A 13,157-nucleotide genomic window follows, 5' to 3' on the forward strand; every position below is an offset into this window, starting at 1 on the left:
GGGGCTGGGTGGCTAGACCCCATCCGTCGGTGTTTTCCCCCTCAAACTACTAGGGAAGACAGAAGAAAAAGAAAAAAAAGAAGTTAGCGTCGCAATTTAAACGTCCATTCGTTGTGGGTCCACTTTGGCCAGGGTCCGCTTGGGGGATTTGTTAGGACGAGGAGTGAAGAGCGGAGTTCCCATTCCCTACCACCGTTGGTTGACCTGACATGGGCCGTTGTTTTTCGTGAGGCGTTCGGAGGTTATTGAGAGTCCCAGCTTTGCTTGCCATCTCTCTTTCCTCTCGCCGACAGATCTTTCACAGCCATTGACAGGACTGTCGCGTTGGACAGGCACATAATTTGTGGTGTTTTTTTTGTGTGTGTGTGTTTTCTAATTGCATTGTCATGTCATTGGGCTGACTTAGATCGTCCGAGACATTCATTCGTTTGCTATTTCTATTCCTATTTTTTTTCTCTTCCTATTTTACGCCTTGACCGGCCCGTTGATCTGGGGAAAGGGCACGCGCGCGAGCTGGTCACTTGTAACCAAAAACAAACCAAAAAAAAAAAAAAAAGAAACAAGAAAGAAAAGAGGTGGAAAACAAAAACAAAAGAATTCAATTACGACAGAAGGACATCATCCCGTTTCTGGCAAATTTCAACCAGACTCTGCTATCGACCTTAACAAGTCCGCCGCTGGAACCAGTACATCAACAAATTGTTCAAAATTCCCGAGCAGATCAACACATACTACGGCAATTGGGACGGGTTTGACTGACGCCAGTGTCAAAGCCTAATTTGCACCTCGTTCCATTCTTCACCTCATCATCTTGGCCGAAACAGCACTACTCTGACACTGGTGTCCCGCGGCGCCTCATACCGTCCAATCACCAATACGAGCCATCACTGTCCACCACCTACTGCAAATCCCGACTCGAACGCTCGAATCCAGCAGGCACGCTTCCAACGAAGAAAAAAATAAAATAAAATAGGGTGGCCCCAGCGCATCCGTCGCACTTGGGCAGCCACGTGAATTTGCGTGTCTGGGCCCTGGAAATCCATCATGGCGGCTGCCGCTATGTCGACAGTCGCCTCGTCTGCTCTCACTCCCCCGAGCAGTTCACATGGCGTTGTCCACGGCAGCAACAAGTTGAGCACAAACGGATATCACGATACTTGGGACGATTTTTCTGGCGGAGATGACGAGGTATGTGAATAATCTATGCATCATTCTTGATCCAATCGGGTGGCCCGCAGTACTTTATGCTATACCCTACGATATACCTGGTGCAATGCAGTACCCGTATACCTTCTTCGTACTTGGGCCGAAATTTAACTTCTGGGATATGCCCTGCATTTCATGCTCTTGAACAACAAATAACTAACACGCGTGGTTCATCTTTCCTCTCCAAACCCCAGAATCTGATGGCACTCAAGAAGACGCCCACCACAAATTCCAATCATGCATCCATCAACAGCCAGACAAGATCACCGCTGATGTCTCAAAACGGCAATTCGAACCCGTACTCTTCGCACGCGCCGATATCCCGTAAAATAAGCAGAGAGGTCGGGTTCGGAGTGGATTCTACCTACGGAAGCGAAATGCAAGGAGGGACTGCATACCGGCCATACGGTGGTGGTACTGGAGCTGTGAGCCCATCAGAAAGCATCGGGGAGATTTCTGGTGGTCACAAGAACGGCAAGCGATCGAACGTCGACTATGGCTCATCGAGCGACGGTTCAGCAGGCACCGATGAGGCGTCGAAATGGATCCACAGGGACAAGCTAGCTCGGATAGAAAGCGAGGAGCTGCAGGCCGCAGGAATCATCCTCCCCGCCCCCTCGAGAAATCGTTCGCGTTCACGCAGTCGCCCGCGAGTGCACGCAAACGGCGGCTCACGGACCCGTAGCGAATCCACAAACGGCGCGACCAGATCAAGGAAGAACTCGAACCTCGTTGGTGGAAGGGACGCACATGGGGAGACTAAGGCTCAGCAGATTGAGGTTCCCAGTTGGGACTTGAGGTTACCCGAAGAGGTCGCCGACGAGATGGAGTCCAATTATTGGACGTCGGCTCCAGTTTCAAAAGGCGCGTCAAAGATACCGGTGGCCAAGGTCAGTCCGGCACCAATACCGGTGGACTACATTGAGCGGGAATCACCAGCTGCGAGGAGGAGAGAGAGCAGCCCCGCAGATGAGATGGAAAGTATCAAGATGCCCAGGACGCGAGCGAGGAGCAGTAGTGCGAGCACCAAACTCGAACCGTCGCCATCGCCTGCTGTCACTCCAGGCCAGAAGCAGACGAAGCGCGCAGCAACCGACACCTCGCCCAAGAAGCCAGCCGGAGCTCGGAAAACCTCAGGGCCTGCGAAGGCGACAGGGGCCAACGGCAGACCAAAAACCCGCGGGGGCACTCGCAAGGATTCGTCGAGTAGTAGCACCGCAACGCGACCAACCACGAGGTCAGGTGATCGTGAGCTTACACCGTCGTCACCTATGAACAAGCAACCAGAAGGCGACCCGCCATGGATGATCTCGGCTTACAAGCCGGACCCAAGGTTACCGCCAGACCAGCAGCTTCTCCCAACGGTGGCCAAGCGATTGCAGCAGGAGAAGTGGGAGCGAGAGGGCAAGTTTGGTAGTGTCTATGACAAGGAGTTTAGGCCACTGAGCGACGACGGTCTTTTATCGCCTCCTGACAGAAACAGTCAACTTCTTCAGCCCCCGCCGAACGATGAGGCAAATGAAAAGCAGACGGACGAGACACAGGCCCCCGACTGGCCTTTAAAAACAGAAGCTCTTAAAAGCCCCTCCATCCGACACAACTCGCTCCGCCAACAACGAACTGGCTCATATTCCACGATACCCAAGGTCCAGGAACCGCCCATCAGCCCGATCCCCGGATCCAGAGGTAACGCGGCCCCAGGGCTCCCCTCACCGCTTCAACAAACGCCCGCTGCTCCCGCCCAGGAAAAAGAGGACAAGAAAAAGAGGGATAGCGGATGTATGTGCTGCATTGTTATGTAGGCTGAAGCTCAGAGCACGTGGGCCTATAGTCGAATATGTATATCAGGCCCATGAGATTCGAGGTCCACGGAACGACACTTTGTGGATCCTGATGGTACCAAAAGCTCTCGATACGATGTACCACCATGCGAGATGGCCTACTACTCTGGTTATATCGAACTTGTCAGCATAGTCTGACAAACAGCCCAAGCGCTTTTGGACGGCGAACCGCTACACACCAGCACAAACACTCCCAACTTTCCTCAGGCCGGATGCGGCAGGCAGCATCAGCCAAAATTGTCCATTTGGAGCCCTACATCAGACAGTCAAAACGTTCAGCCCCTTGACTTTGTCTGTACGACTTTACGACTTTCCTTGTACAATCTACTTCGACCCTTTCGAGATCTCGAACCATATTACCCGTTTCCGCACCAACCCCAACTCTCGCGCTGGTTATCATAACTACAATTACTTATCACTTGAGTATTTTGGGCATCCCAGAAACTCACTCGACACATAATTCCGACCTCCACACCCCACTGGCTTTTCTTTGTCCATTTTTCTATCAAAATTTGCTTCTTGGAATTTAGCGTAAACTTGCTGTCTTTTAGATTGGAGTCTCGTCTCTGTCACGTTGGTCCCTCCTGGAGCCAGCAAATCATTTCTCATACCGCCCTGGGTAAAAAGGTGTTTGCTTAGTTTAGAGGTATTTATTACCGGGGTTCCTGAAAGATTACGGTCTGAAGAAGGCTTATTTGGTGTTTTCTGTTCATGTTCTGAAGGTGGTGTCACAGGTTGACTTTGTTACTTTTATTCCCCAAACCATGACTGCAACGGAGTTTCCGGATGGTCTGGCTGTTTATTTTTCTCGTCACTCTACCACTGCTGCGGTCTCCTTTGTACAGTCACAGGTAGCACAAAGTGCTGTAGTAACTATTTAACCAATTTACCAAGCTGAACATTGTAAGAACCGTCCTGACGTGCAAGTCGACTGAAGTGCTTTGGTGACCAGCGGGACTTTGTTGTAAAACAACGTGGTGTTTCATGAACGTATCCATATACTATCTTTAAGTGAAGTGTTCAAGCACCCTACAGGATTCACAAAGATGTGTCTTTCTCCTGTACTTGGGCATGCCACAAGTTCATCTGCATGGAGAATATTGATCCAAGCCTGTTCAGTGGTGGGCAGCGAGGCACTTGACCTTGTCCCCCACAGACATGTTCACCAAGTATTGTAGACTTTGCTAGATTCCTTGTGGATATGAGTTTCTTTGTGTATATACTATTAAGGGCTGTCTTTGTTCCCAGACTGGCACATACGGAGCATCGGCTCATGAGGGAATGATAAAGTGGCTCTTACTCTGACGTGAACTCCCCTTGATTCCGGGGCTCAAGGCTAGGGTAGTCAAAACCGAGTTGGGCCAAGCGAAAGGGCACAGGTTCAGCACCGTTGATACTGCAACTAAGGAGGGTAAAAGTTCAAAGATATTTACAGGCCTTTCAGATAACGTTCTGGGGCTTGGTCAAAGGGTTCGGGGAAACAATAGACAAGTTACTAATTCTCACAAGCTTGGTATCGTTAGAACAACACATACAAAATGTGCAAGCAAGCGCCAAGGTTTCCACAGACATGTCATATATTATTCTGGTAGTTGATCACATTCCCGAGCTGAGTACCATTGAGACATCGCCCGCAGATAGGCCACACTTCAAGATACTCGGGGCCTGTCAGAAAACGTTCTAGGGATTGGGGAAACGCGGGTAAGTTGTCATATTCATGACTGTTTTATGGCCACCTAATGTATTTCTATACATATATTCTCTCCTAGGCTTCTGGAAGCTTTTCCCTGTCACCTCCGTAGGAATCAGCACTGTCTACGTTCATATGAACCCATACGGGCTTGTCTATATCTCGCGACACCTGTTACTCAATAGGGGCTAATTGGCTACAAAAACAAAGGACCGTGATCCTCTACGGTTTGATATGATTCCTTTCTTGAAGCAAACATGTCTCTGTCTATCCATGCCACGAGCAGTCGTACACGCACAACAATCTAGTTTCAGTTATGTGCCACGTCTCTCAGCCCAGAGTGGGTACGTTCTCAAGGCTTTCTCATTGATCCCAAAGCACCCTTTTTGAGGACGAATAGATTTTCCGAAACTTTGTTTGTGACCTGCCATGCCATTCTGTTTGGGACAAAGTGACTGCGCCTTACAGAAGGGTAAGTTTGTCACGAAGGGAGAAAAGAAAGAGGGGGGGGGGGGGGGGGGGGGGGGGGGGGGGGGGGGTCCTCGAAAAAGCTTCATGGATGACTGCGGTATGGTGGGCGCTTAGGGAGTATATTTTGATGTTTATCCATGTCTCGTAAACGGTTAGCTGTTCCCTGGCCAAAGCTCTCTTTCTTCTTTGTTTGGTTTGTTTGTTTTTGATCTTGGGAGAAAGGAGGAAACTGTGTGATGCACAGTAGAAACCCACAGCATATTGATATCGATGACTCAGGTTTCGAGTATATTAAAAATTGCACCGATGTTCCCTTCTCGGGGACGCCATATTTGAGGTAATTTATCCAACGCTTTTCATATCAGCCAAGCTACAGCTGTGAGAAACTTGTGAGGTTTTTTTTCTTTCTTTCTGCATTTCGTATTATAAATCCAATATCTAGTTTCTACTTCTAGAACTGCAAAACAAAAAGGCCGAGTCGTTCACTGTGCCACCCGGATGATGATCGCACAGCATAATAAACTTTTGACCAAAAAGAACACGATTTGTGCCTTGGGGCTGCAGTTTGTGTATAAACATGGTGGTGGAACATCTCGAATTACTTACGTTTTTGGCTGCCTCTTTGTCTTTATTTTGACTTTGAAGCGACAAGCAGGCTTCATTCTGGAGCCGTTCGCGCGTGTTGATTCGTGCACGAGAAAATTATGCTTTGGTTTGGTGTAGCAAGGCTTGCGTGGCCGGGCGAGAGCGAAATTCAAAGAAAAAAAATAGAGCAGAAAACAAAAAAAAGGAGGACATCGTGTCGTCTTGGCGGATAAATAATAAACACACATAACACAAAAGACCGGACGATTTATGGGCACGCCTCTCTCAGCCACAACCAGCGCATCCATATTTGCGACAGTCATGGCTTTGTGTTTTACCGGGCTGGATAGACGGCTTTTTTTCCCTCTCCTATTTTTTTTTTTTGTCTCCTTGTATCTTTTTTCACGCTTTTTTTTTTCTCCCTCTAGCTTGGAGCAGGGGGACGGACCAAAGTGAGTAACCCTGCAAACAAAAGAATCTAGACTGAGGAGAAAAAAAAACCCCCGTAGTATCCTGTCAGGCCATTTCTCAATTTGCTGCAGACACATGTCGAAGATCAGCCGGCATATTTTCTTTTTCTGCGACACGTCTTGCTGTTTATTTCGGGCGTGGGGGGTTCGTCAAGTCTCTTGAGACTTGTACACATGTCAAGTCGCTTGGTCACCTGCGCTTGTCCTTTTTCGTCCGATCTTGGGCTTTATAAGCTCCACGCCATCTAGGGGAAGGGAAGCTTGTTCGGTTTCCACCGTGTCTCTAAGTGGAGTGTGTCACTATTCATAGCACTTTTCAGAGAATAAATAAATAAAAAAGGGGGGGGGGGGGGGGAGGGATGCACAGACAACAATAGAAAGAAGCTTTGGGGCATCGCTGCCGTCGTCGTCGCTGGAGTTAAAAGTTTCCGACGGCGACAGCATCCGGCCGCACCGAGGATTTGGTACGGGATAGTCTCCACTGCCGCAGATTTTGATGTGCGGCAAAGAAGAAAAAAAAAGACGTAACGTGGTATTTATCTCGGTTATTTGACTTCTTTTTTGACAACTTTATAGCCAAGTAGATTACAAAGCTGTTAATCTTAAACCTTGTGACCACTGGCAGCTGTTGGTCAAATACCACAAGAGGGTGGTAACCGAGATTGTCATGAATAATAAAGTGCGATTGTCGAGCAAGAGATAGATTAACAAGCTCGAGCCGGATGGATAAGGGTCCCTCGGAGAAGTTGTATCGAAGGAGACGATCAATCCCTCTAAAAGTTCTAACCCCCATTGGGGTCTCCATACACACCGACACACCCCGTCTTGAAGGGGAGGATAGGTGTTCATTGCGGACTGTTTTGTCTATCAATCAATCCCCCGGCAAGCCGTCCATAAAAACCTCACCCTCTGCAGGAGTGCCGGCCCAAAGTCCCACTGGAGAGCATCGATCCCTTGATGAGAGAGACGGAAACAAAGAAAGGTGTGCCGGGAATCTCAAGGGTCCGGCTTCTCCCCCACGCGTCGAAAGTGCGACTGACTGACTAGGGGGGAGTCTGTTTTTTTTTTATTCAGCTTTGCATTGCACCTATGAAGAGGGTATAACATGCGGCCAAAATCTGGCACGGTTTAGGAAACGAGTCAGGCCAAACACAGATACCCCCACGTAGAGCCCAAAGATAGTAGTATCGGTGGCTGAAATAGGTAAGGCAGATCGCGCGCGGCCCGTGCGCCTGTTTCAGAATAAACATGAGAGATGAGACGACTCCGCATGTGGAGAGGCGCCAGCCGCGTACCGCAAGTGAAATCTGAGCTCGCGAGGTGGGGTGTCAGGCGAGATCTCGCAAAGCCCGAGTCGGACACACGTTGGGAGAGCGACACTTTTGTGCTGTCGCATTGTTCATCCCAACTCGTCCGAGGATAGAAACCTATGGCTGAAGTGCTAGACCCTGCGCTTGACTGATGTGTTTTCTGTTTATGGTATTGCTGTTGTTATTATTATTTTTTTCTTTTTCTTTTTTTTGCATTCGTTTCTGATCTCTCGTGCCACCTTGCCCCGATGTGAAAGAGATTTACCTCCAATGGTTCTTCTAATACTAGACAACCCAAAAAAAAAGGGAGCAGCAACAGCTGCCATAGCCCCGTCATCCCAACCTCTGGGACACCTGGCATAGATGACATGACCCACGAAAATGCCAGGTCTGGTTCAACCGGAAGCTATGCAGATAAACAGCTTATTTGTCGTGAATAAGGAAGATCGGTGGGTACTTCTTTTTTTTTTCACATAAGGAGGATTGTCGAAAACGGTTTGATAAAATTCAAACGGCGACAAGGAGACAAGGAAATGGCACCGTTTTCCCGCACATCGGAATAATAAGGAATATGTTTATCGTGGGAAATGATAATGCATTAATAAAGACGATAATTTAAGGGGTTGGTCCGCAAAGGCCTACAAGCCCAACAGGGAGTTTGTTGGAGGTACGTCCGGACCATCAAGGCCAGCAACAAACAAGGGATGATTTGGAATGAAAAATGGTGGAAGTTCCCCAAAAGGGTCCTGTCTCTTTCTTGGTCAGATGGAATGGGAACGGAATTCAACCAGTTGGATTGACCAAATCCCGCAGCTAAGGCACCTGAATGACCCCGCAATATTCCGTGCTGGCCGCTGGGGCGCGGGGATTTCCCCTCAATGGAAATTTGTGGGAGAGGAAACAAAAAAATCCCCTAATCTCGGTGTTACTTTCTGTCACGTCAACCTACCCATGATTGATTTGATTCGGCCTCGGGGAGTTGCAAGCTTGGGAAAATATGCTTTTTTTGTGCCAGAACAGGTGGCGTGATTTGACATCCCATATCCAAATCAACAGCCTCCTGATAAGACCACCTCGGTTCAAGATACCAACCTGAGCTTGCCAAGGTAGGTAGGTGCTGTAGATACCTACCTAGCTCGCCAGGTTGATTACACCCAGCTCCATAGCTAATATATTAGACATTGCTAGCTGCTTTGTAACCTACCTGAGATACTGGATCCTCGCCAGCAGGTAGCTTACCTCCCTAGCTACTTACCTTAGGTAGATAGATAGCTAACATGCTTCATCAAGGTATCTCGTGGTTAATGAGTTAATAATCATCGCGACCACATCTCGCTTCGCATCTCTGCCGGTCTTGTCGGATCATGAGACTCCGGGCATTAACTATAGTGTGTGCATAGTGCATTCTGTATTCATCGCCCCCCGTCGAGAGTACTACTTACACAAGGCCAAACGCAAGCCGGCCGGATCATGAGATGAAAGGATGAAAGATGGAGACCAAAGATGCAAAATAAGGGTGCTGCCGGGCGGCAGAAGTAGACGAACTCTATGATGGCACCAAGTGAGCCTGGAAGCATCTACGGTCAGTTCCGTTAGCAGCATTAAATAGAAATAAATAGCACAAGTTTACTTTCACACACCATGGCTGATCACCTTCACGGGAGGATTTGTGGAATGTGGCCTGTCACTTGCCAAATCGGGGGTAGGCTCCGTGGCATCAAAGTTTCGATCTAGACCTAGTTTGAACCCAGAGCTGGGACGACGCTTCGAGCAATCGTCGATTTGAGTTCCGCCGTTCGGGCGAAGACGTGGCTCACCTACTCGTAGTATATAGTAAAGATAGGCGCACAACGCGTGGCGTGGCCTTGGTTCGTGATCGAAAAAAGGGCTAAGCAAAAAAAACAACAAAAAGAAAAAAAGAGACGGCGCTACAGATTAGTTTAAAAAGCCACTGGTGTACTACTCCGGACCGACAAGGTAGATAATCAGGCACACTTTTTCTTCTACTACATACTTGTACTACTCCGTAAGTGAGTAAAAGAAGAAAACACCCCAAGTAACCAGGCCCGAGGGAACCGAAGCATCGTCGATGCATACCTCCCGCAAGTCCCGTTTTTCCCGTCTTCCCCGTGGCTTAGTTTTTTAGTGCCAAGTGGCGTGGCTCGGCTTCTAAAACCCAAGGCTGCATGTAAAGTACGACCAAATAAACATCGAGATCCAATTGCGTCTGACATATCGTTCAAAAAAATGTCTCCAGAGTAATTTAGGGTCGCCACTTTCCGAGGACGCTGTATTCAAAACACCCCCAAGAGAGAGAGAGAGAGAGAGAGAAAAAAAAAAACCATAAGCCACACCCTACATATTGCAAAAGTACCTAGGGTTCTTCAGAAGTTTATGGGGTGCCTTAACAGCCTAGGAAAGTGGGGGTTAGGGCAGGTCTGCGATGACGAAAAGGATGACAAAAAAACGGAACAACGCATTGATGTTTATCGCATGCGAAATGGAATCGCGGAATAGTTTTAATGGAGTGCAATTAGAATATTGATCGCCAGCGGCGAAGATGAGAGGGGAAGAAAAAAAGAGGATTGGAAAACATTCGCGATCGAGATGAGATGTGTCCCTTCATCGAGATTGTGGCATGGAATATGATGAGCCCTACATATGCAATGTTGCGCTAAAACCCATCGAAAAAGATCGTTGGAGATCGCAAGTCTTGGAGTGTGGAGACGCACAGAGAATTAGGGTGGCCAAGACATAACCAGACAGCTGGAAACAGGCAGTTATATCGCCTTTTTTTTTTGTTTGTTTCTATGTTTGGGTGAGAAGGACAATGCTCCGGAAACATCGCATTTTGGGACGACTTGCACCCGTCGCCAAATTTTCAGCCGTAATAAGCCTCAAGGACCTTGTACATGACAAGGCAAAGATCAAGCAGTCGTCTTGTCTTTTTTTTTTTTTTTTTTTTTTTTTTTTTTTTTTTTTTTTTTTTTTTTTTTTTGGCATTGCTTTGTTGGGGTTTGCCGTTGCATCCGATTGAATGGTTGGCTAGTTTTGGTATGAGATAGGTAGTCAAGTCAAAAAATATTCAAGTGAAAGGGGCAATTGCCGTCTGCCCATCGAATGTGTATCAGTGGGTTGCGCGTCTAAACTAATTTAGCAGAGCCAAGAGAAAGAAAGACACGCCCCTCTTCGGCTCCGAGGTAGATCAAATGTTCTCGACTGGCCAAAATACTAGGGTGGCTTATATTGGAACAGCAGAGAAGAATCAACATGATTTCGGATCGTCGGTGTGCTTGTTCTAGATAGATATGACCCGTCCAAATATGCTTAGTTACCTACCCCATATACGCATTGATTCATAACGGCAAGCCTCCTGCAACCAGCGGGAACCGAATACTTGTTTAAACGTGGGTCTCGATAAGGGCAATCTACCTATAACTTAGAATCACTTATATGTGGTAGGACGTTTTGAGCAGGTCCATCCATACTACGTATATTAACACTCCTTTTCTTTTTTGACAGCAGAACAAAAAACTTTCCCAAGACGGGCATGTCCATCAGGGATGGGGCGGCAGTGTAGTCCAGACCCCAGGAATAGGAGAGAACATTCTACGAATTTTGACCCAACCTGCCCAATGCTGGGGAGGTCGCTGTTGGTTAAACTACTCGGTGCTGCCCAAGAGACATGGATCTTTAATCATAATTGCCTAAAGCCTCATAATGTGTTTGCTTCAATGCGAGGTGCTGCCGTAGGGATGGTGTGGGTTATGTGGTTGAATAATACGACGCACGCTTATTGTTTTTTGTTTTTTTTTGTCGGTACCGTTTTTTTGAATGTAGGGAAAGAACAGAACACAGAAAGTCGGCACCACTTTAGGCTGCTATGCTAAGGCTAGGGCAACTAAAATCCTTTTCAACAGTATCAGCATTCGATCAATTCTTCATCAAATATCGGGATGCGATCGATCGGTCGGCTCTGTTGCATGCTTACTGGCTTCCGTTTTGCGCTCCCGCTGGGCATGCATCCTTATACCCGTCAATCGTAGAAACCGTGCAGTCAGAACGAGGCTCAGCATAAGAAATCCTAGCCCGGAAATTGTGTGGAGATACCGGCTGAAATCCAAACACTAACCCGCATGGTCCCCGCAAGGTATGCTGGACTGGTGACTCCTTTTTTGTGATCAAAAACAAATAAGGTGTTGGAACAGTCATTTTTCCCCCCTATCGGTATCGCCGGAAGAGTGAGCAGGACGCGTGATCGAATCTTATCAGAAAACAAAAAGAAAATTCAATGCGGGACAATATTTAATTTTGTTATCAGGCTGGAATTTTGGGTACAGAAATGATTAACAAAAAAAGAGAGGGGAGGAAGACAGAGGAAAAGCCCGTCATGCGCACCGCCCTCTACGCGAGTTCGAGGGGTTTTCCAGCATAAAATGAGTTCTGCACAAGATAATCTGCCGTGGCACCAAGAAAAGTCTAGACAGGTCCATAAGTTCTGTTCGAATTACCTAGGCCAGTAACCTGGCTAGGTACGCTATGTATGATGCTATCCTCTCAAATGTAACAGGCCTAAATGTATGCTACGGTATACAGTAATCGTGCACTTAATTAGCACGAGGTGGCAAGAGTCTAAAGTTCTGGGTTCTTGGTATATTTCTGGGTCGGCTTGGCTTCATTATCAGGATGGAGATTATGATTAATCGCCTAGGTACAAGTATTGTACCGGTAGATCTTGGGCCGTGTCAATGTCTCAACCTCTAATGGCGAATGTGTGTTTCGCCAATTGGGATTGTTGTATGGGAATGGTTTACATCCCACAAGAGACTGCATGGCAAAGGAACCAGTATTCGATCCGCCACAGAGAGGATTCTCCGCTTCCCATCGAGATTCGCATGTTAATGCAATGCATACAATTTGCGATTGTCGATGGTCGATGGTCGATTGTCGACAGGACGGGGTGCAGGCAGTCTCATCTTGTCATGCGACCTGCGGCATTTGCACTTCCAGGTCGCCGCCTATCATCAAAAATCGAGATGGATTTCCCGTACGACATCTTCTTCAAAACTGGCGATCCTCTCGTGCGATTATCTAAAAAGTTTTTGGGGGTACGTGGTACCGGAATCTGACGTCGGTGCTCTTGTCCTTGTATTGTTTCGTGCACTTCCAAAATATGCCCAGATGCCCAGGAATAGGCACACAGGAAACGCACTGAATGTTATGTCTTCCCATAATGCTGGGCTGAGGGATATAAAAGAAACGCACCATAAGCCATCCTCGTGGGCAGTTTTCAATTTTTACCAGTAAATGCCGGTGGCACAGTTACGGGTGGGCATGGAGATCGGGGATTTGGGCCAGATCAGTTTTGTGCTCAGGCTTGGCTCCTGTGACACAGAGCCAGTAACGCTGGACGGTGTGTGCCTTGGCAAGGTTTTCCTTCTATCCGTTTTTGTTAGGAAGACGCTGGCCGTGCCTATGCAAAAGCTGCCTGCTTTCCATAACAAGCGGTAGTACCACCAGTCTACTGGTAGCACAGATACTACAGCAAACTACCAGGAGAGTGGTACAATGGGAACAAGGCTTC

The 13,157-nt window shown here is 47.8% G+C and overlaps 1 protein-coding gene across 1 annotated transcript; it reads left to right on the forward strand.

Annotated features, from left to right (window-relative positions):
• The first annotated feature begins 117 nt into the window (after positions 1 to 117).
• PgNI_05839 (uncharacterized protein) lies at positions 118 to 3,945 on the forward strand. Its single transcript, XM_031125870.1, has 2 exons — positions 118 to 1,188; positions 1,401 to 3,945. Exons 1-2 carry the CDS (start codon positions 1,045 to 1,047, stop codon positions 3,006 to 3,008), a joined length of 1,752 nt encoding a protein of 583 aa, XP_030982482.1. The 5' UTR covers positions 118 to 1,044; the 3' UTR covers positions 3,009 to 3,945.
• Positions 3,946 to 13,157: the final 9,212 nt, after the last annotated feature.

This window comes from Pyricularia grisea, chromosome I (assembly GCF_004355905.1).
Source record: "Pyricularia grisea strain NI907 chromosome I, whole genome shotgun sequence".
Classification (NCBI taxonomy): Eukaryota; Fungi; Ascomycota; class Sordariomycetes; order Magnaporthales; family Pyriculariaceae; genus Pyricularia; species Pyricularia grisea.

What these genes read in the sequence shown, in the direction of transcription:
- PgNI_05839 (XM_031125870.1), top strand. Translation starts at nt 1,045, where the DNA reads ATGGCGGCTGCCGCTATGTCGACAGTCGCCTCGTCTGCTCTCACTCCC. An exon ending in TTTCTGGCGGAGATGACGAG is followed by an intron (nt 1,189 to 1,400) that starts GTATGTGAATAA and finishes TCCAAACCCCAG; the next exon opens with AATCTGATGGCACTCAAGAA.